Source organism: Scyliorhinus torazame, chromosome 16 (genome assembly GCF_047496885.1).
Source record: "Scyliorhinus torazame isolate Kashiwa2021f chromosome 16, sScyTor2.1, whole genome shotgun sequence".
Taxonomy (NCBI): Eukaryota; Metazoa; Chordata; class Chondrichthyes; order Carcharhiniformes; family Scyliorhinidae; genus Scyliorhinus; species Scyliorhinus torazame.
The window spans coordinates 84,112,292-84,136,219 of record NC_092722.1 but is presented as its reverse complement, the minus strand read 5'-3'; the positions used below and the strand labels follow the sequence as shown (position 1 = coordinate 84,136,219).

At 52.3% G+C, this 23,928-nt stretch overlaps 1 protein-coding gene across 1 annotated transcript; it reads right to left on the bottom strand.

Moving 5' to 3' along the window:
* Positions 1 to 4,882: 4,882 nt before the first annotated feature.
* Positions 4,883 to 9,456, bottom strand: LOC140392917 (lysophosphatidic acid receptor 5-like). The gene has a single exon (XM_072478693.1). The coding sequence runs from the start codon at positions 9,433 to 9,435 to the stop codon at positions 8,317 to 8,319; it is 1,119 nt and encodes a 372-aa protein (XP_072334794.1). The 5' UTR covers positions 9,436 to 9,456; the 3' UTR covers positions 4,883 to 8,316.
* Between the last annotated feature and the right edge of the window lie 14,472 nt (positions 9,457 to 23,928).

Genomic DNA, 23,928 nt, shown 5'->3' with positions numbered 1-23,928 from the left:
GAAAAGCCTCTGACTATCCACTCTGTCTATGTCCCTCATAATTTTGTAGACCTCTATCAGGTCGCCCCTCAACCTCCGTTGTTCGAGTGAGAACAAACCGAGTTTATTCAACCGCTCCTCATAGCTAATGCCCTCCATACCAGGCAACATTCTGGTAAATCTCTTCTGCACCCTCTCTAAAGCCTCCACATCCTTCTGGTAGTGTGGCGACCAGAATTGAACACTATACTCCCAGTGTGGCCTAACTAAGGTTCTCTACAGCTGCAACATGACTTGCCAATTCTTATACTCAATGCCCTGGCCAATGAAGGCAAGCATGCCGTATGCCTTCTTGACTACCTTCTCCACCTGTGTTGCCCCTTTCAATGACCTGTGGACCTGTACACCTAGATCTCTCTGACTTTCAATACTCTTGAGGGTTCTACCATTCACTGTATATTCCCTACCTGCATTAGACCTTCCAAAATACATTACCTCACATTTGTCCGGATTAAAATCCATCAGCCATCTCGCCGCCCAAGTCTCCAAACAATCTAAATCCTGCTGTATCCTCTGACAGTCCTCATCGTTATCCGCAATTCCACCAACCTTTGTGTCGTCTGCAAACTTACTAATCAGACCAGTTACATTTTCCTCCAAATCATTTATATATGCTACAAACAGCGAAGGTCCCAGCACTGATCCCTGCGGAACACCACTAATCACAGCCCCCCAATTAGAAAAGCATCCTTCCATTGCTACTCTCTGCCTTCTATGACCTAGCCAGTTCTGTATCCACCTTGCCAGCTCACCCCTGATCCCGTGTGACTTCACCTTTTGTCCTAGTCTACCATGAGGGACCTTATCAAAGGCGTTACTGAAGTCCATATAGACAACATCCACTGCCCTACCTGCATCAATCATCTTTGTGACCTCCTCGAAAAACTCTATCAAGTTAGTGAGACACGACCTCCCCTTCACAAAACCATGCTGCCTCTCACTAATATGTCCATTTGCTTCCAAATGGGAGTAGATCCTGTCTCGAAGAATTCTCTCCAGTAATTTCCCTACCACTGACGTAAGGCTCACCGGCCTGTGGTTCCCTGGATTATCCTTGCTACCCTTCTTAAACAGAGGAACAACATTGGCTATTCTCCAGTCCCCCGGGACATCACCTGAAGACAGTGAGGATCCAAAGATTTCTGTCAAAGCCTCAGCAATTTCCTCTCTCACCTCCTTCAGTATTCTAGGGTAGACCCCCTCAGGCCCTGGGGACATATCTACCTTAATATTTTTCGAGACGCCCAACACCTCGTCTTTTTGGATCTCAATGTGACCCAGGCTATCTACACACCCTTCTCCAGACTCAACATCTACCAATTCCTTCTCTTTGGTGAATACTGATGCAAAGTATTCATTTAGTACCTCGCCCATTTCCTCTGGCTCCACACCCAGATTCCCTTGCCTATCCTTCAGTGGGCCAACCCTTTTCCTGGCTACCCTCTTGCTTTTTATGTACGTGTAAAAAGACTTGGGATTTTCCTTAACCCTATTTGCCAATGACTTTTTGTGACCCCTTCTAGCCCTCCTGACTCCTTGCTTAAATTCCTTCCTACTTTCCTTATATTCCACACAGGCTTCGTCTGTTCCCAGCGTTTTAGCCCTGACAAATGCCTCCTTTTTCTTTTTGACGAGGCCTACAATATCTCTCGTTATCCAAGGTTCCCGAAAATTGCTGTATTTATCCTTCTTCCTCACAGGAACATGCCGGTCCTGAATTCCTTTCAACTGACAGCCTCCCACATGTCAGATGTTGATTTACCCTCAAACATCCGCCCCCAATCTAGGTTCTTCAGTTCCGTCTAATATTGTTATAATTAGCCTTCCCCCAGTTTAGTACATTCACCCTAGGACCACTCTTATCCTTGTCCACCAGCACTTTAAAACTTACTGAATTGTGGTCACTGTTCCCGAAATGCTCCCCTACTGAAACTTCTATCACCTGGCCGAGCTCATTCCCCAATACCAGGTCCAGTACAGCCCCTTCCCTAGTTGGACTGTCTACATATTGTTTTAAGAAGCCCTCCCGGATGCTCCTTACAAACTCTGCCCCGTCTAAGCCCCTGGCACTAAGTGAGTCCCAGTCAATATTGGGGAAGTTGAAGTCTCCCATCACAACAACCCTGTTGTTTTTACTCTTTTCCAAAATCTGTCTACCTATCTGCTCCTCTATCTCCCGCTGGCTGTTGGGAGGCCTGTAGTAAACCCCCAACATTGTGACTGCACCCTTCTTATTCCTGATCTCTACCCATATAGCCTCACTGTCCTCTGAGGTGTCCTCCCGTCGTACAGCTGTGATATTCTCCCTAACCAGTAGCGCAACTCCGCCACCCCTTTTACATCCCCCTCTATCCCGCCTGAAACATCTAAATCCTGGAAAGTTTAGCTGCCAATCCTGCCCTTCCCTCAACCAGGTCTCTGTAATGGCAACAACATCATAGTTCCAAGTACTAATCCAAGCTCTAAGTTCATCTGCCTTACCCGAGAATCGAGTAGAGTGGTGCTATGACAAAAATCTCTCACTCAATGTTAGCAAAACTAAGGAGCTGGTCAATGACTTCAGGAAGAAAAGTATGGTACACACCTCTGTCTGCATCAATGGTGCTGATGTGGAGTTAGTTGACAGCTTCATATTCCTAGGTGTAAGCATCACCAACAATCTGTCCTGGTCCACCCACATCGACGCTATGACCAAGAAAGCACAACAGTGTCTATACTGCCTCAGGAAATTAAGGAAATTCGGCTTGTCCACATTGACTCTTACCAATGTTTGCAGATGAACCATAGAAAGCATCCTATCCGGCTGCATCACAGCCTGGTATGGCAACTGCTCGGCCCAAGTCCACAAGAAACTTCAGAGAGTCGTGAACACCGCCCAGTCCATCACAACGAACCTGCCTCCCATCCATTGACTCCATCTACACCTCCCACTGCCTGGGGAAAGCGGGCAGCATAATCAAAGACCCCTCCCACCCAGCTGACTCACTCACAAAAGTCTGAGAACATGCACTAACAGATTCAAAAACAGCTCCTTCCCCACTGTTACGAGACTCCTGAATGACCCTCTTACGGACTGAACTAATCTCCCCACACATCTTCTCTACTGAGTAGCACTACACTCTGTGTGCTTCACCCGATGGCTGTGTCTACGTATTTACATTGTGCATTTATCGTATATCCTGGGTGCGATTCTCCAATGGCTGACGCTGAAACCGCAAAATGCGAATGGGCAGAGAATAGGTTCCGCAGCTTAAATCGCGACGGGCACCGATGAGACAGCAAATCACAATTCTCCGTCATGTTGACAGCAGCGTCAATGAGGCCCGGAACGCACGTACAGTAAACACAGTTTGCGTATCATTAGCAGGTCTGATGCGGTATTCTCCGAGGCTGGTATGCTCCGCCTTCGATGGGCCGAGTTCCCGACAGCACGGTTCATTTGTGCTTTTAAAAATCGTGAAACCAGTGTGGTGGCTGCTGAGGGAGAGCGAGGGGGTAGGGAAAGTGTCCAACATCGCTATAGTTTGGTGACAGTTGTGCCACTGGCTGGGGGGGGGGGGGGGGGGGGAGGAGTGGAGTAGCGGGGGGTGGCCAGGAGGTGGGCTGTGGGTGGGCAGGCACCGAACACTTGCTGCAGCCAGCAAGGCAGCCATGCAGCTGCACACGCTGCTAATACAAGTCATATAGCTGTTCCCCAGACCACCCCCCCAGGTGCCCTCTGGCCCTCGCTGACCCATCAGCTGTATGGGCTCGCTCCAGTACTACCAGTGCCATCTTGTTGGCTGGGTTGTGGGGAGTGCAATGTGTATGTGCGGCTGCAGCTTGTCAGCCTCTCGAGTGTCAATCACGGACCCGGCGAATCCCGCACTGTTTTCCATTGGAATCGATTGAGTTCCACGTGGCACCGGTGCTAACCCCTCCACAGGTACTGAATCGATCCAGGTTCAGCGCCAGTTTTGCTGCCGTGAAAGTCCATGAATTTTGCGTCAGCGTCAACACAGAAATAGAGAATGCTGGCCCCCTATGTTTTTCATGTATGGAACAATCTGTCTGGACTGTATACAGAACAATACTTTTCTCTGTACCATGGTACACTTGACAATAAACCCAAATCCAATCCAACCGTCCCTATAGCTGCAACCACCTAACCCCCTACAGCCCTTCAATCTCTATAATCTCCTCCCGTCCTTATACCCTTCCTATCTCTGCAACCTTCCTATCTGTGTGTACTGTCTACAAGATGCACTGCAGCCACTCGCTAAGGCTCTTTCTACAGCACCTTTCAAACCTGCCACCTTTACCGTCAAAGAGGGAGTAGAAAACACACGAGGAACACCCACCGCCTGCAAGTTCCCCCCTTCAAGCCCCACACACAACATCCCGACTGGGAAATATATCAGCCGTTCCTTCACTGTCGCCGGGTCAGAATCCTGGAACTCCCTCCCTAACAGCACAGTGGGTGTATCTACACCACACGGGGACTGCAGCAAGTTCAACACGGCGGCTCACCCACCATATTCTCAAGGAACAATATGGGATGGGCAATGTGGTAGTCACCACTGTGGTATTATATTGTAAATATGGATATTACGGTAAGGCTCCTGTACTACAGGTACGGGGGTAGAACCTTGCCTGCTGGCTCCGCCCAGTAGGCGGAGTATAAATGTGTGTGCTCTCCGAACAGCAGCCATTTCGTAAGCTGCTGTATTCAGGCAATAAAGACTGGTCCCAGCCATCTTGGGAATGAACTAATGGGTGTCTCTGGATGAGGAAGAAGTGTTTGTGTTTGTGTGCGAAAGAGAGAGAAAGAAAATGAGGGAGGGAAAGAGAAAATGCCACGCAATCGGTTTCAGCATTCATTTATTCCAGATTCACAGTTATTGAATGGATTTGAGAAACCCTTTGAGACCTGCCTCAAGGGATCCACTTCCTATTTCTGCACATATATCCCTACACAGACCCGACACTAAGTGCAATCACCTCCTCTTCCTGGGCCTCATCCTTAAGAATTAGGGTCAGGGTTCGAGGTTAGGTGTGGAGTTACGGTCAGGGTTAGAGTTCGGGTCAATCGTTCGGGTTAGAGGTTAGGGGTCGCATTGGGGGGTTCAATTACGGCTCGATTTTCGGTTGGTGTAATGATTAGTTAGGGCCAGAGGTTAAGGCTGGAGGTCAGAGCTAGTGCCAGGAAGTTAGGGTTAGGGGTTACGGGGGTTAGGTTAGGGGTTATGGTTAGAGTTTGGGTCAGGTTTAGGTTAACTGATTCGTTATGTCCAGTTTAAGGTGAAGCTTTGTTCTTGATGCCAACGCTTGCCTCCACCAGCAGATGGCAGCGTAGCCTGTGGATAGGTGTGACCCCAATACTAATGGCTAATTGGCTGGGCCCAGCAAGGCAAGGCCGTTGTTGGGACTTGTGTCCATTGGGATTGTGTACAGTGGGACTGAACGGGAATGAGTTTGGGTCCATTGGGATTGTGTACAGTGGGAATGACCAGGAAGGGGTTTGGGTCCATTCGGAATGTGTATAGTGGGAGTGAAGGGGAAGGGATTTGGGTCCATTGGGAATGTGTACAGTGGGAGTGAACAGGAAGGGGTTTGTGTTCATAGTGATTGTGCATAGTAAGAGTGAACGGGAAGGGGTTTGGGTCCATTGGAAATGTGTACAGTGGGAGTGAACGGGAAGTGGTTTGGGTCCATTGGGATTGTGTACAGTGGGAGTGACGGGGAAGGGGTTTGGGTCCATTGGGATTGTGTACAGTGGGAGTGACGGGGAAGGGGTTTGGGTCCATTGGGATTGTGTACAGTGGGAGTGACGGGGAAGGGGTTTGGGTCCATTGGGATTGTGTACAGTGGGAGTGACGGGGAAGGGGTTTGGGTCCATTGGGATTGTGTACAGTGGGAGTGAATGGGAAGTGGTTTGGGTCCATTGGGATTGTGTACAGTGGGAGTGAATGGGAAGAGGTTTGGGTCCATTGGGATTGTGTACAGTGGGGGTGAACGGGAAGGGGTTTGGATCCATTGGGATTGTGCACAGTGGGGGTGAACGGGAAGGGGTTTGGGTCCATCGGGATTGTGTACAGTGGGGGTGAATGGGAAGGGGTTTGGGTCCATTGGGATTGTGTACAATGGGAGTGAGGGGGAAGGGGTTTGGGTCCATTGGGATTGTGTACAGTGGGGGTGAACGGGAAGGGGTTTGGGTCCATTGGGATTGTGTACAGTGGGGGTGAATGGGAAGGGGTTTGGGTCCATTGGGATTGTGTACAGTGGGAGTGACGGGGAAGGGGTTTGGGTCCATTGGGATTGTGTACAGTGGGAGTGACGGGGAAGGGGTTTGGGTCCATTGGGATTGTGTACAGTGGGAGTGAATGGGAAGTGGTTTGGGTCCATTGGGATTGTGTACAGTGGGAGTGAATGGGAAGAGGTTTGGGTCCATTGGGATTGTGTACAGTGGGGGTGAACGGGAAGGGGTTTGGATCCATTGGGATTGTGCACAGTGGGGGTGAACGGGAAGGGGTTTGGGTCCATCGGGATTGTGTACAGTGGGGGTGAATGGGAAGGGGTTTGGGTCCATTGGGATTGTGTACAATGGGAGTGAGGGGGAAGGGGTTTGGGTCCATTGGGATTGTGTACAGTGGGGGTGAACGGGAAGGGGTTTGGGTCCATTGGGATTGTGTACAGTGGGGGTGAATGGGAAGGGGTTTGGGTCCATTGGGATTGTGTACAGTGGGAGTGACGGGGAAGGGGTTTGGGTCCATTGGGATTGCGTACAGTGGGAGTGACGGGGAAGGGGTTTGGGTCCATTGGGATTCTGTACAGTTGGGGTGAACGGGAAGGGGTTTGGGTCTATTGGGATTGTGTACAGTGGGGGTGAATGGGAAGGGGTTTGGGTCCATTGGGATTGTGTACAGTGGGGGTGAATAGGAAGGGGTTTGGGTCCATTGGGATTGTGTACAGTGGGGGTGAATGGGAAGGGGTTTGGGTCCATTGGGATTGTGTACAGTGGGGGTGAATGGGAAGGGGTTTGGGTCCATTGGGATTGTGTACAGTGGGAGTGGAGGGGAAGGGGTTTGGGTCCATTGGGACTGTGTACAGTGGGGGTGAATGGGAAGGGGTTTGGGTCCATTGGGATTGTGCACAATGGGAGTGAACGGGAAGGGGTTTGGGTCCATTGGATTTGTGCACAGTGGGGGAGAACGGGAAGGGGTTTGGGTCCATTGGGATTGTGTACTGTGGGAGTGACGGGGAAGGGGTTTGGGTCCATTGGGATTGTGTACAGTGGGAGTGACGGGGAAGGGGTTTGGGTCCATTGGGATTGTGTACAGTGGGAGTGACGGGGAAGGGGTTTGGGTCCATTGGGATTGTGTACAGTGGGGGTGAATGGGAAGGGGTTTGGGTCCATTGGGATTGTGTACAGTGGGAGTGACGGGGAAGGGGTTTGGGTCCATTGGGATTGTGTACAGTGGGGGTGAATGGGAAGGGGTTTGGGTCCATTGGGATTGTGTACAGTGGGGGTGAATGGGAAGGGGTGTGGGTCCATTGGGATTGTGTACAGTGGGAGTGGCGGGGAAGGGGTTTGGGTCCATTGGGATTGTGTACAGTGGGGGTGAATGGGAAGGGGTTTGGGTCCATTGGGATTGTGTACAGTGGGGGTGAATGGGAAGGGGTCTGGGTCCATTGGGATTGTGTACAGTGGGAGTGACGGGGAAGGGGTTTGGGTCCATTGGGATTGTGTACAGTGGGAGTGACGGGGAAGGGGTTTGGGTCCATTGGGATTGTGTACAGTGGGGGTGAATGGCAAGGGGTTTGGGTCCATTGGGATTGTGTACAGTGGGGGTGAATGGGAAGGGGTTTGGGTCCATTGGGATTGTGTACAGTGGGGGCGAATGGGAAGGGGTTTGGGTCCATTGGGATTGTGTACAGTGGGGGTGAATGGGAAGGGGTTTGGGTCCATTGGGATTGTGTACAGTGGGGGTGAACGGGAAGGGGTTTGGGTTCATTGGGATTGTGTACAGTGGGGGTGGAGGGGAAGGGGTTTGGGTCCATTGGGATTGTGTACAGTGGGTGTGAACGGGAAGGGGTTTGGGTCCATTGGGATTGTGTACAGTGGGTGTGAACGGGAAGGGGTTTGGGTCCATTGGGATTGTGTACAGTGGGTGTGAACGGGAAGGGGTTTGGGTCCATTGGGGTTGTGTACAGTGGGTGTGAACGGGAAGGGGTTTGGGTCCATTGGGGTTGTGTAGAGCAGGAATGAAGGGGAAAAGTGTGCAATCCTTCTCTCCCTCAAATGACGCTCTCACGGCGCTCTTCCGACCTCTGGCTACATTGTCCCTGCCCCTCCCCCATCCGTTCCCGCCCCGGGGCAGCCTCGGGCACCAGGCTGTGCATGGCCTTGGGGGCGAGGGGATCCCCAGCCTCGTCCCCTGCTACGATTCCCCGCAAGCCGGTCCTGGTGGTGAGCGCTGAGGGCCGGCCCCGCCGGCTGCGGAGGGTGTTCCGGAAGCCCTCGGCACTGAAGTAGTAGACGAGGGGGTCGAGGCAGCAGTTAGTGCAGGTGAGGAGCATGGTCAGCTGGAGGGCTAGGCGCAGGCTGTCTCGGGAGGCCAGTGAGGCGGGCACCACCTTGGCCTTGACGAGGCCGTACGCGGCCAGAACCAGATTGTAGGGGACGAAGCAAACTATGAAAATAACGGCATTGACGAGGAGGAGCTTGATGGTGCGGCGCCGCCGCTGGGTGGGCGAGCTGCCTGCGTGCCATAGGGCACCTAGGGTGCGGGCTGAGCACCACAGGACCACCGTCAGGGGCAGGAGGAAGCCCAGGATCTCGGCCAGGCCCAGCAGGGGAAGGAGCTCATTCTTCCACGCTCGCAGTGAGAAGCTCTCGAAACACCGCACCTCCACCGCTCCGTTGACGTCCAGGCACCGGCTGGTGTCGTGGGCCAGCGCCACGGGGATGGAGCCCAGGATGATGAGCACCCAGACGGCTGTGCACACCTGCCAGGCCATCCTCGGGCGTCGCAAGTGGCGGGCGCGCAGCGGGTACGCCAGCGCCAGGAAGCGGTCCACGTTGATGCATGCCAGGAAGAGGCAGCTGCCGTACAGGTTGATCTGGAAGAGGGAGCCTGCCAACTGGCACGGCAGGTTGCCCAGTGGCCAGCTGTGGGTGGCATAGTAGAAGAGACGGAGGGGCAGCGCCAGGGTGAAGAGGAGGTCGCAGGCCGCCAGGTTGGCCATGTAGACGGTCACCACCGTGCGTAGGCGGAAAACACACACAAAGATGCCCAGGGCGGTCAGGTTGAGGGGTAGCGCCAGGACCAGCACGCCGGAGTGCCACACCAGGTTCAAATGGTGCACGGCATCATGGTCCTTGCAGGCGATTGGCCCTGAGGAGTTGTTCGCCATCCCTGGCGCCCCACCAACGTGCTCCCTCCAAAGCTACGCTCCCCACCAACCCCCCCCCCCACCCACCACTGCTGAAATCACTCGAACAGCAGCGACAGCGGGCAACTCGAGTGGCCTTTATTTCACCGGATGCTGTCATCCAGTGACGCCCAGGGGGTTCGGCGCTCTCACAGGATATAACGTTTGGCTTTCTCCCTTCCTCTCTCTCCAGGGCCCAGAAAAGACTTTGCCAGCTTCCCTCGAACAATCCCGCATCCAGCCTTCCGTTGACACGGTCAGACGAAGATCGAACACCTCGATTGAACCTGCCTTCAGCACACCTCCAGCCTTCCTTCCCACAATTCCCCCCACTACCCCACCACCCCCAAGTCAGTTTTCGAGGACAGCTGGCAAGCGGAAATCGAAAGGAGCAGCACAGCATCAATAGGCCCCTCGTCTTTCCCTCTCGCTCACGTCGTCCCTCGCTGGGGTACTTCCTCGCTCGCGTCCTCCCTCCTTCGCGTCCTCCCTCACTCTCGTCTTCCCTCGCTGGTGTCCTCTCTCACTGACGTCCTCTCGCGCTCTTCTCCCTCGCTCTCGTCCTTTCTCGCTCTTCTTTCTTGCTCTCGTCCTCCCTTGCCCTCGTTCTCGCAATCCTGGTAGGTACGGATAGTGAGGATCCGGGCTTGCACAAACACTGTGAGGCAAAAAGAAGTCATTTAGAGGGCCTGCTCCCAATCATTCCACTGAATGTTCTCTGTCTCTTTCTCGCTCTGTCTTTTTCTCTCTGTATGTTTCTCTGTGTCTCTCTGGCTCTGTCTGTCTTCCTCTATTGCTCCCTTTCTTTCTGTTTCACTCTGTGTATCTCTCTCTGTATGTTTTTTTCTATCTCTCTATATGTCTGTCTCTCTCTCTCTGCCTCTTTATCTATGTTGTCATGATATTTAGATCAGCATATCATGGTGCAATCACACACACAGATGGACAGGTAGCTGGACCAACCAACACACACACAACATCGCAGCCAATCACCAGTGAGAGCACACGCACTATAAAACAGGGAACACCACAGTTCCCGCTCATTCCAGCAGGAGATAGTTCAGAGCACAGAGCTCACAGCGTACCTCTCAGACATACACCATGCGCTGAGTGCCTCACCCAGATAGTGATAGGGCTGGGTCCACAGATTAGCTGGTAATGCACGTACCCAAGTTAGCAGTGTGCTGTTACAGTTAAGTAGTTAATAAAATTGAGTTACACCATCTCCAGCCGTGTTGGATCGTTTGTACATCAGAACACCCAACACGACGTGTGTATCTCTCTCTGCTTCTCGCTCTCCCTCCTCTCTGTCCCTTTCTGTTTCTCACCCTCTCTTTATCTCTCTCTCTCTTTCTCCTACTGTGTCTCTGTTTATCACTCTCCCTCTCTGTCACACTCTATCTCTCTCTCTACTTCACTCTTCATCTCTCTCTCTCTCTGCTCCCCTCTCTGTGTCTGTCTCTCTCTGATCCTGTTTCTCTCTCTCTCACTCCCTGGCTCTGGTTTGGCTTTCTCCCTGTCCCCTCTCTGTCTTTGTGTCTCTCTCTGTGTTTTCTCTCTCTGAAAGTCCTCCCTCACTGTCTCTGTCCATCTATCTGTCTCTCTCTCTCTTCCCCTCTTTCACTCTTTGTCTCTCTCTCTGTCTCTCTCGCACTCCCTCTCGCTCTCTCTGTCATTCTATTCACTCTGTCGCTCTCTCTCAGTCTGTCGCGCTCTCTCCCCGTCTCTCTCGCTCTCTCTCTGTCTCGCTCTCTCTCACTCTGTCACTCTCTCTCCGTTTCTCTCTCTGTCTCTCTCACTCTGTCACTCTCTCTCTCTGTCTCTCTCGCTCCCCCCCTCTCTCTCTCTCACTGTTGCTCGCTCTCTGTGGTAGTACCAGGTATTGCGGTACCTAAGAGGCTGATGACCATTGGTTAAACCCAGGAGTTTACTATTGGCTGTTGTTACGTAGCTCCGCCCTGAAGGCAGGGTATAAGAAATGGTGCCGTCCCAGCAGCCTTCACTTTCTGTACCGAAGCTGCTGGGGAACAAGTTCTAGTAAATTAAAGCCTTCAGTTATGAAATCACTTTGTCTTGAGTGTAATTGATCGTGCATCACTCTCTCACTCTGTCGTTCTCTATCTCTCTCCGTCTCTCTCACTCTGTCACTCCCACTGTCACTCCCTCTGTCGCTCTGACTCTCTCTGTCTCTCTCACTCTGTCTCTCTCCCCTCTCTCGCTCACTCTCTGTCGCTCTCTTCTCACTCTCTATCGCTCTCTCTCAACCTCTCTCTCTCTGTCACTCTCACTCTTGTCACTCTCTGTCACTCTCTCTGTCACTCTCTCTGTCACTCTCTCTCTCTCTCTCTCTCACTATCTCTCTGACTCTGTTGGACGACACAAAGGTTGGTGGAATTGCGGATAGCGATGAGGACTGTCAGAGGATACAGCAGGATTTAGATCATTTAGAGACTTGGGCGGAGAGATGGCAGATGGAGTTTAATGCGGACAAATGTGAGGTAATACATTTTGGAAGGTCTAATACAGGTAGGGAATATACAGTGAATGTTAGAACCCTCAAGTGTATTGACAGTCAGAGAGATCTAGGTGTACAGGTCCACAGGTCACTGAAAGTGGCAACACAGGTGGAGAAGGTAGTCAAGAAGGCATATGGCATGCTTGCCTTCATTGGCCGGGGCATTGAGTATAAAAATTGGCAAGTCATGTTACAGCTGTGTAGAACCTTAGTTAGGCCACAATTGGAGTATAGTCGCCACATTACCAGAAGGATGTGGATGCTTTGGAGAGGGTACAGAGGAGGTTCACCAGGATGTTGCCTGGTATGGAGGGTGCTAGCTCTGAAGAAAGGTTGAGTAGATTAGGATTGTTTTTGTTGGAAGGACGGAAGTTGAGGGTGGACATGATTGAGAGGGTGCAGAAGAGATTTACCAGGATGTTGCCTGGTATAGAGGGCATTAGCTATGAGGAGAGGTTGAAGAAACTCGGTTTGTTCTCACTGGAACGACAGAGGTTGAAGGTGACCTGATCGAGGTCTACAAAATTATGAGGGGCATAAACAGAGTGGATAGTCAGAGACTTTTTCCCAGGGTAGAGGGGTCAATTATTAGGGGGCATAGGTTTAAGGTGCGAGGGGTAAGGTTTAGAGGAGATGTACGAGGCAAGTTTTTTACACAGAGGGTAGTGGGTGCCTGGAACTCGCTGCCGGAGGAGGTGGTGGAAACAGGGACGATAGTGACGTTTAAGGGGCATCTTGACAAATACATGAATAGGATGGGAATAGAGGGATACGGACCCAGGAAGTGTAGATGATGTTAGTTTAGACGGGCAGCATGGTCGGCGCAGGCTTGGAGGGCCGAAGGGCCTGTTCCTGTGCTGTACTTTTCTTTGTTCTTTGTTCTTTGTACAGCTCTGGCTTGTCTATTCTTTACGCTCGTGGGTACAATTTTTCTCACGGAAGGGTCTCCAGTGAACGGTGTCCTGAAAGATAACATGCGGCGTGGCGGAAATCCCAAAAGGCTGAGGTATCAAAAAAGTCAAATTAATTGCCGAGCTGCTGTGAGGCAAAATTAAATTGTTAAGGAGAAATTAATGAGGTGATCAGGGAGAGATCAGAGAGGTTGGTGTGACATCCTATTAAAAAAAAAATTTAGAGTACCCAATTATTTGTTTCCAATTGAGGGGCAATTTAGTGTGGCCAATCCGCCTAGCCTGCACATCTTTGGGTTGTGGGGGCGAAACCCACGTAAACACGGGGAGAATGTGCAAACTCCACATGGACAGTGACCCTGGGCCGGGATCGAACCTGGGTCCTCACGCCATAGTTCCAGTGCAACCCACTGCGCCACCGTGCCGCCCATGACATTATGGGCGTACATAAGATCTAGGCGACTTAAAACTGATGAAGCTTTGGAGGAATATCGGGAAAATAGGACAAATCTCAAACGCGCAATAAAGAGGGCTAAAAGGGGTCATGAAATATCTTTGGCTAACAGGGTTAAGGAAAATCCCGAAGCCTTTTATTCGTATGTAAGGAGCAAGAGGGTAACTAGAGAAAGGATTGGCCCACTCAAAGACAAAAGAGGGAATTTATGCGTGGAGTCAGAGGAAATGGGTGAGATTCTTAATGAGTACTTTGCATCGGTATTCACCAAGGAGAGGGACATGACGGATGTTGAGGCTAGGGATGGATGTTTAAATACTCTAGGTCAAGTCGGCATAAGGAAGGGGGAAGTTTTGGGTATTCTAAAAGGCATTAAGATGGACAATTCCCCAGGTTCGGATGGGATCTATCCCAGGTTACTAAGGGAAGCGAGGGACAAAATAGCCTTAACAGATATCTTTGCAGCATCCTTGAGCACGGTGAGGTCCCGGAGGACTGGTGAATTGCTAATGTTGTCCCTTTGTTTAAGAAGGGTAGCAGGGATAATCCAGGGAATTATAAACCTGTGAGCTTGACGTCAGTGGCAGGCAAATTGTTGGAGAAGATACTGAGGGATAGGATCTATTCACATTTGGAAGAAAATAGACTGATCAGTGATAGGCAGCATGGTTTTGTGCAGGGAAGGTCATGTCTTACAAACCTAATAGAATTCTCTGAGGAAGTGACAAAGTTAATTGATGAGGGAAGGGCTGTAGATGTCATATACATGGACTTCAGGAAGGCATTTGATAAAGTTCCTCATGGCAGGTTGATGGAAAAAGTGAAGTCGTATGGGGTTCAGGGTGTACTAGCTAGATGGATAGAGAACTGGCTGGGCAACAGGAGACAGAGAGTAATGGTGGAAGGGAGTGTCTCAAAATGGAGAAAAGTGACTAGTGGTGTTCCACAGGGATCCGTGCTCGGACCACTGTTGTTTGTGATATACATAAATGATCTGGACGAAGGTATAGGTGGTCTAATTAGCAAGTTTCCAGATGATACTAAGATTGGTGGAGTTGCAGATAGCGAGGAGGACTGTCAGAGAATACAGCAAAATATAGATAGGTTGGAGAGTTGGGTAGAGAAATGGTAGATGGAGTTCAATCCAGGCAAATGCGAGGTAATGCATTTTGGAAGATCTAATTCAAGAGCGGACTATACGGTCAATGGAAGAGCCCTGGGGAAAATTGATGTACGGAGAGATCTGGGAGTTCAGTTCCATTGTACCCTGAAGGTGGCAACGCAGGTCGATAGAGTGGTCAAGAAGACATACAACCTGCTTGCCACCATCGGACGGGGTATTGAGTACAAGAGTCGGCAGGTCATGTTACAGTTGTATAGGACTTCGGTTAGGCCACATTTGGAATACTGCGTGCAATTCTGGTCGCCACATTACCAGAAGGATGTGGATGCTTTAGAGAGGGTGCAGAGGAGGTTCACTAGGATGTTGCCTGGTATGGAGGGTGCTAGCTCTGAAGAAAGGTTGAGTAGATTAGGATTGTTTTTGTTGGAAAGACGGAGGTTGAGGGGGGACCTGATTGAGGTCTACAAAATTATGAGAGGTATGGACAGGGTGGATAGCAACAAACTTTTTCCAAGAGTGGGGGTGTCAAGGGGTCACGATTTCAAGGTGAGAGGGGGAAAGTTTAAGGGAGATGTGCATGGAAAGTTTTTTACGCAGAGGGTGGTGGGTGCCTGGAACGCTTTGCCAGCGGAGGTGGTAGAGGCGGGCACGATAGCATCATTTAAGATGCATCTAGACAGATATATGAATGGGCGGGGAACAGAGGGAAGTAGATCCTTGGAAAATAGGCGACAGGTTTAGATAAAGGATCTGGATCGGCGCAGGCTGGGAGGGCCGAAGGGCCTGTTCCTGTGCTGTAATTTTCTTTGTTTGTTCTTTTGTTCTCAGATGGGAATAGCCGAGGTGTTGAGGAGCTTGTCCCAGTCCCAGGTGGGCATTGTTAAGGTGCTATAGAGCTTGTCCCAGTCACTGAGGAGCATCGCTGAGGGCGTCGACACAATGGCGCTGACCATGGGGAGCCGCCAGGGCTGGCAGAGGCAGGTGATATTAGGGGCAGCATGATCTCGTAGGAGCGCGGAACCAGATGAACTGGTGCGTCTGGTTCCGCGCTCCTACGAGATCATGCACTGGTGCCGCGCCCTCTCTCGCCCGTGGCCAGGCCCATTCCTCAGCCGGTGGATCCTGACCCAACTCTGTTTTATTGCCTAAATAACTGTAACAACTAACTACTGTCTTGGGTACGTGCTTCACCAGCTAACCTGTGGACCCAGCCCTATTACTATCTCAGTGAGGCACTCAGCACATGGTGTATGTCTGAGAGGCGCGCTGTGAGCTCTGTGCTCTGAGCTATCTCCTGGTAGAATGAGCGGGAACTGTGGTGTTCCCTGTTTAATAGTGCGTGTGCTCTCACTGGTGATTGGCTGCGATGTTGTGTGTGTGCTGGTTGGTCCAACTACCTGTCCATCAGTGTGTGTGTGATTGCACCATGATATGCTGATGTGGATATCATGACATCCCCCCTTTCACAAAGGATATGTGCCTACATGCTAATAAATAGAAATGTGTACTGAGTGCATCTAAGTATGTGTGTGCAATGAGTACATGAGGCTAAACTATATACAGAGGAAGGTGTCAGGTGCAACAGAACAACGAGGTTGTACCAATAACAGAACAAATGCAATCAACAAACGACGAGAGAAAACCTCTGGAACAATGAATGACAAGAAAAGAAACTCGTTAACAGTACTGTAAAACAATTCAGTGAGTCCAATGTGCTAACAGGCTCATAAGTCAAGTCTCTCAGGTGGGCGACGAATTCGGGTTGACCGCCTCAAGGGTGGGTCAGGATCCACCGGCTGAGGAATGGGTCTGGCCACGGGCGAGAGAGGAAGAGGCAGAGACAAAGTCGACATCAGGGACAACAGGACAGCGTGGCACCGGTGCATGATCTCGTAGGAGCGCGGAACCAGACGAAGGGCCCGCCGATTACGGCGGCGAATGGAGCCATCAGGCATACGAACCAGGAATGAGCGGGGAGCCACGTGGCGGAGAACCTCGGCGGTTGCCGACCAGCCACCCTCCGGTAGGTGTATGCGGACGTTGTCTCCAGGCGTCAGGGCAGGAAGATCAGTCGCCCGAGCGTCATGTGCCACCTTCTGCTGAGCACGCTGTTGATGCATCCTTCGCAATACTGGAGCATGGCCGAGGTCAGGAACATGAATGGATGGCACAGTGGTCCTGAGGGTGCGACCCATCACCAGCTGGGCTGGCGAGAGGCCCATGGACAGTGGGGCTGAGCGATAGGCCAGCAGGGCTAAACAGAAGTCAGATCCGGCATCAGCAGCCTTGCAGAGGAGCCGCTTCACAATGTGGACGCCCTTTTCCGCCTTGCCATTCGGCTGAGGATGCAAGGGACTGGACGTCACGTGTGTGAAGTTGTATGAAGTGGCAAAGGAAGACCATTCTTGGCTCACAAAGCAAGGCCCGTTGTCAGACATGACGGTGAGCGGAATTCCATGGCAAGCGAAGGTTTCTTTGCATGCCCGGATGACAGCTGATGGCGTCGTGTCGTGCAGGCGTATGACCTCTGGATAACTTGAAAAATAGTCAATCAGAATAATGTAGTCCCGGCCGAGCGCATGAAAGAGGTCCACGCCCACCTTCGCCCAGGGGGACGTGACCAACTCATGGGGCTGAAGCGTCTCAGGGGGTTACGCCGGCTGAAACCTTTGGCAGGTGGGGCAGTTGAGCACCATGTTGGCGATATCGTCGCTGATGCCCAGCCAGTACGCAGCCTCTCGGGCCCTCCACCTGCACTTTTCAACCCCGAGATGGCCTTTGTGCAGTTGTTCGAGGACAAGCCGGTGCATGCTGTGTGGGATCACGACCCGGTCCAACTTCAAGAGGACACCATCAATGACGACCAAGTCGTCCTGGATGTTGTAAAATTGTGGGCACTGCCCCTTGAGCCACCCTCCCGTCATGTGGCGCATCACACGCTGTAGAAAGGGGTCAGCCGCATTCTCACGGCGAATGTGGGCCAGACGTGCGTCAGTGGCCGGCAGATTGGCCGATGTGAAGGCTACTTGTGCGTCGAACTGACAAACAAACCCCTCCGAGTCGGGCGGTGTGTTCACCGCCCTGGACAGAGCATCCGCGATGATGAGGTCCTTCCCCGGGGTGTGGACAAGTTGGAAGTCGTACCTCCGGAGCTTGAGCAGAATGCGCTGGAGGCGAGAGTTCATATCGTTGAGGTACTTCTGAATGATGCGGACGAGGGGGCGATGGTCGGTCTCCACAGTGAACTGCGGAAGACCATACACATAATCGTGAAACTTGTCGATGCCGGTCAACAAACCTAGGCACTCCTTTTCAATCTGCGCATAGTGCTGTTCTGTGGGGGTCATGGCCCGCGAGGCATAGGCGACCGGGGCCCATGATGCGGTTTTGTCCCGTTGCAGGAGTACCGCCCCAATGCCGGACTGGCTGGCGTCAGTTGAGATCTTTGTTTCCCGTGTGGTATCGAAAAATGCCAGTGCCGGGGCGGTGGTGAGCTTGACCTTGAGCTCCTCCCATTCACTCTGGTGTGCGGGCAGCCACTGGAATTCCGTTGTCTTTTTGACCAGGTGGCGAAGAGCAGTCGTGTGCGAAGCAAGGTTAGGAATGAACTTCCCCAGGAAGTTGACCACCCCGGGAAAGCGCAGCACTGCCTTCTTGTCTGACGGCTGCTGCATGGCTGCGATGGCTGCCACTTTGTCGGCATCCGGCCACACACCCGAACGGGAGATGTGGTCCCCCAAAAACGTTCGCTCAGTCTGGCCAAAAGAGCACTTGGCTAGCTTAAGGCGCAGGCCCTGATCCCGTATCCGTGCAAAGACACGCTGGAGACGACTGATGTGCTCCTGTGGTGTGGTGGACCAATTGATAACATTGTCTACGTAGACGCGTACCCCTTCGATGCCCTCCATCATTTGTTCCATGATGCGATGGAACACTTCGGAGGCCGAAATGATGCCGAATGACATCCTATTGTAGCAGTATCTGCCAAATGGATTGTTGAAAGTGCACAGCTTCCTGCTGGACTGATCCAATTGAATCTGCCAAAAGCCCTTTGAGGCATCAAGCTTGGTGAATATTTTTGCCCGAACCATTTCGCTCGTGATTTCTTCCCGTTTGGGTATGGGGTAGTTTCCCTCATAATGTTGTGATTCAAATCTTTTGGGTCGATGCAGATCCGGAGCTCGCCGGAGGGCTTCTTGACGCACACCATGGAGCTGACCCATGGCGTAGGCTCCGTGACCCGGGAAAGTACTCCTTGGTCCTGCAGATCCTGCAGCTGCTGCTTGAGGCGGTCCTTGAGTGGTGCTGGGACCCTACGAGGTGCGTGAATGACCGGGGTGGCGTCCGGTTTGAGCCGTATTCTGTACGTGTAGGGCAGTGTGCCCATGCCCTCGAAAACCTCCTGGTTGTGCGTGAGGAGTGAGTGGAGCTGCGCCCTAAAGTCTGTATCCGGGAAATCGGACGTGCCTTCTGGAGACAGAGTGTGTACCCGCTGAACGAGGTGGAGGATCTTGCACGCCTGTGCGCCTAACAGAGAGTCCTTCCAGGATCCTACGATTTCAAATGATAATGTGGCTTTGTGTGAGTTGTGTGTAACATCGAGCTGGCAGGACCCTGTGGCCGGGATGACGTTTCCATTGTAGTCAACCAGCTGACAGTGGGATGGCAGAATCGGTGGTTTAACCTTCAAGGTCTGGAAGGCTGACCATGCGAGGAGATTGGCGGAGGCACCAGTGTCCAAGCGAAATGTGATCTGGGATCGGTTGACCGTTAGGGTGGCACACCACTCATCGCCCGGATCAATGCTGTGCACTGGCAGCGGCTGGTGGTTCCGACTTGGGGACATCCGGTTCTTGTGGATTACCGCAACGCGGAAGGGCTCCCTGTCTTCGGTATCGCTGGTCTGCATGTTGTCAGGATATGACTCAGTGTAGGGGGGCTGAATCGCCCGCACGTCCCTGCGAGGCTGGCGGAATTGTTGGGAGTTGGCAGGTTGAGCTGCTCGACAGCAGGCAGCATAGTGGCCCATCCTGCCACAGCGGAGGCATTGTCGCGCTTTGGCCGGACATTGATGCTTTAAGTGGGCGGAGCCACAGTTGCCGCACGTCGTGATGTCATGGCGTTCGTTGTGCCACCGCGCATGCGCAGTGCGGTCTTACGTAGAGCGTGCCTGCGCATCACGTCCCTCTGCGTCAACGTCCCCTCTTTTGGCGTGTACAAGCGCGGGAGGCCTCGGAAAACGCGCAAAATGGCCGCCCTCGTCCTGGCCGCGGGCCGGGAGGAACTCGATCGACTGGACCCGCTCTGCCTCGTAGGACCCCTGCCGTGCCAATTCGGCCGCCTGGATCTGGGAGTACCGGCTGGTCGCGTTCTCATGGAGGACGCAGGTCTCGATGGTGGTCGCTAGGGTGAGGCGCTTTATTTTAAGGAGCTGCTGGCGTAGGGTGTCCGAGGTGACCCCAAAAACTATCTGATCCCGTATCATGGAGTTGGAGGTGGCCCCATAGCCGCAGGACTGCGCGAGGATTCGGAGGTGTGTTAAGTAAGATTGGAAAGGCTCATCCTTACCCTGCAGGCGCTGCTGGAAGAGGTACCTCTCGAAGCTCTCATTGACTTCCACGCTGAAGTGTTCCTCGAATTTTAGAAGCACCGTCTTGTATTTTGTTTTGTCCTTGCCTTCCGTGAATGCCAGGGAGTTATAGATGTGGATGGCGTGTTGCCCCGCCGTGGAGAGGAGGAGGGCGATCTTCCTGGTGTCCGATGCATTCTCCCTGTCTGTGGCTTCTAGGAAGAGCTGGAATCTCTGTTTAAACAGCTTCCAGTTTACGCCGAGATTACCAGCGATTCGGAGCGGCTGCGGCGGGCTGATGGTGTCCATGGCGCAGGATGGTGGGTTTCTGAAAGGGTGCAGGTAGGTCTCACAGTCGCTGGTTAGCGTCCACTACTGGTATCATGTCGTGTTGGGTGTTCTGATGCACAAATGATCCAACACGGCTGTAGATGGTACAACTCTGTTTTATTGTCTAAACAACTGTAACAACTAACTACTGTCTTGGGTACGTGCTTCACCAGCTAACCTGTGGACCCAGCCCTATTACTATCTCAGTGAGGCACTCAGCACATGGTCTATGTCTGAGTGGCACGCTGTGAGCTCTGTGCTCTGAGCTATCTCCTGCTGGAATGAGCGGGAACTGTGGTGTTCCCTGTTTTATAGTGCGTGTGCTCTCACTGGTGATTGGCTGTGATGTTATGTGTGTGCTGGTTAGTCCAACTGCCTGTCCATCAGTGTGTGTGTGATTGCACCATGATATGCTGATGTGGATATCTTGACATTCATATGCGCAGCCAGAGGCCTCAGCAGACGGTGGTCCGGGGGCAGACAGGCAGGACAAGGGCTGCCCCAGGACGGGTACACACAATCCAGGGTTTGGCATGGTGGTGCAGCGAGCGGTTGCCCTGTTTGCCCCCCAGCATCTCCCCCATACACTCAGTGAGTGAGTGTCAGTCACTCTCAGGACACTCACTCACTCTCCGGACACTCACTCACTCACTCTCAGGACACTCACTCTCTCTCAGGACTCTCACTCACTCTCTCTCAGGACACTCACTCTCTCTCAGGACACTCATTCACTCTCAGGACACTCACTCACTCTCTCTCAGGACACTCACTCTCTCTCAGGACACTCACTCTCTCTCAGGACACTCACTCACTCACTCTCAGGATACTCACTCACTCTCTCTCAGGACACTCACTCACTCTCAGGACACTCACTCACTCACTCTCAGGACACTCACTCTCTCTCAGGACACTCACTCACTCTCAGGACACTCACTCACTTACTCTCAGGACACTCACTCACTCTCTCTCAGGACACTCACTCTCTCTCAGGACACTCACTCATTCACTCTCAGGACACTCACTCACTCTCAGGACACTCACTCACTCACTCTCAGGACACTCACTCTCTCTCAGGACACTCACTCACTCTCTCTCAGGACACTCACTCACTCACTCTCAGGACACTCACTCTCTCTCAGGACACTCACTCACTCTCAGGACACTCACTCACTCACTCTCAGGACACTCACTCACTCTCTCTCAGGACACTCACTCTCTCTCAGGACACTCACTCATTCACTCTCAGGACACTCACTCACTCTCAGGACACTCACTGACTCACTCTCAGGACACTCACTCTCTCTCAGGACACTCACTCACTCTCTCTCAGGACACTCACTCACTCTCTCTCAGGACACTCACTCTCTCTCAGGACACTGACTCAATCACTCTCAGGACACTCACTCACTCACTCTCAGGACACTCACTCTCTCTCAGGACAGTCACTCACTCTCAGGACACTCACTCATTCACTCTCAGGACACTCACTCACTCTCAGGACACTCACTCGCTCTCTCTCAGGACAGTCACTCACTCTAAGGGCACTCACTCTCTCTCAGGACACTCACTCACTCTCTCTCAGGACAGTCACTCACTCTCAGGACACTCACTCACTCACTCTCAGGACACTCACTCACTCTCTCTCAGGACACTCACTCACTCTCAGGACACTCACTCACTCTCAGGACACTCACTCTCTCTCAGGACACTCACTCACTCACTCTCAGGACACTCACTCACTCACTCTCAGGACACTCACTCACTCACTCTCAGGACACTCACTCACTCTCAGGACACTCACTCTCTCTCAGGACACTCACTCACTCTCAGGACACTCACTCACTCTCTCTCAGGACACTCACTCACTCTCTCTCAGGACACTCACTCTCTCTCAGGACACTCACTCTCTCTCAGGACACTCACTCATTCACTCTCAGGACACTCACTCACTCTCTCTCAGGACACTCACTCTCTCTCAGGACACTCACTCTCTCTCAGGACACTCACTCACTCACTCTCAGGATACTCACTCACTCTCTCTCAGGACACTCACTCTCTCTCAGGACACTCACTCAATCACTCTCAGGACACTCACTCACTCTCAGGACACTCACTCACTCACTCTCAGGACACTCACTCTCTCTCAGGACACTCACTCACTCTCAGGACACTCACTCACTTACTCTCAGGACACTCACTCACTCTCTCTCAGGACACTCACTCTCTCTCAGGACACTCACTCATTCACTCTCAGGACACTCACTCACTCACTCTCAGGACACTCACTCACTCTCAGGACACTCACTCACTCACTCTCAGGACACTCACTCTCTCTCAGGACACTCACTCACTCTCTCTCAGGACACTCACTCACTCACTCTCAGGACACTCACTCACTCTCAGGACACTCACTCACTCTCAGGACACTCACTCACTCACTCTCAGGACACTCACTCACTCTCTCTCAGGACACTCACTCTCTCTCAGGACACTCACTCATTCACTCTCAGGACACTCACTCACTCTCAGGACACTCACTCACTCACTCTCAGGACACTCACTCTCTCTCAGGACACTCACTCACTCTCTCTCAGGACACTCACTCACTCTCTCTCAGGACACTCACTCTCTCTCAGGACACTCACTCATTCACTCTCAGGACACTCACTCACTCTCAGGACACTCACTCACTCACTCTCAGGACACTCACTCTCTCTCAGGACACTCACTCACTCACTCTCAGGACACTCACTCACTCACTCTCAGGACACTCACTCTCTCTCAGGACAGTCACTCACTCTCAGGACACTCACTCATTCACTCTCAGGACACTCACTCACTCTCTCTCAGGACAGTCACTCACTCTCAGGACACTCACTCACTCACTCTCAGGACACTCACTCACTCTCTCTCAGGACACTCACTCACTCTCAGGACACTCACTCACTCTCAGGACACTCACTCACTCTCTCTCAGGACACTCACTCACTCTCTCTCAGGACACTCACTCTCAGGACACTCACTCACTCACTCTCAGGACACTCACTCACTCACTCTCAGGACACTCACTCACTCTCTCTCAGGACACTCACTCACTCACTCTCAGGACACTCACTCACTCACTCTCAGGACACTCACTCACTCTCAGGACACTCACTCACTCACTCTCAGGACACTCACTCACTCACACTCAGGACACTCGCTCACTCTCAGGACACTCACTCACTCTCAGGACACTCACTCACTCACTCTCAGGACACTCACTCACTCTCAGGACACTCACTCACTCACTCTCAGGACACTCACTCACTCTCTCTCAGGACACTCACTCACTCTCTCTCAGGACACTCACTCTCTCTCAGGACACTCACTCACTCTCTCTCAGGACACTCACTCACTCTCTCTCAGGACACTCACTCTCTCTCAGGACACTCACTCACTCTCTCTCAGGACACTCACTCACTCTCTCTCAGGACACTCACTCACTCTCAGGACACTCACTCACTAACTCTCAGGACACTCACTCACTCACTCTCAGGACACTCACTCACTCACTCTCAGGACACTCACTCA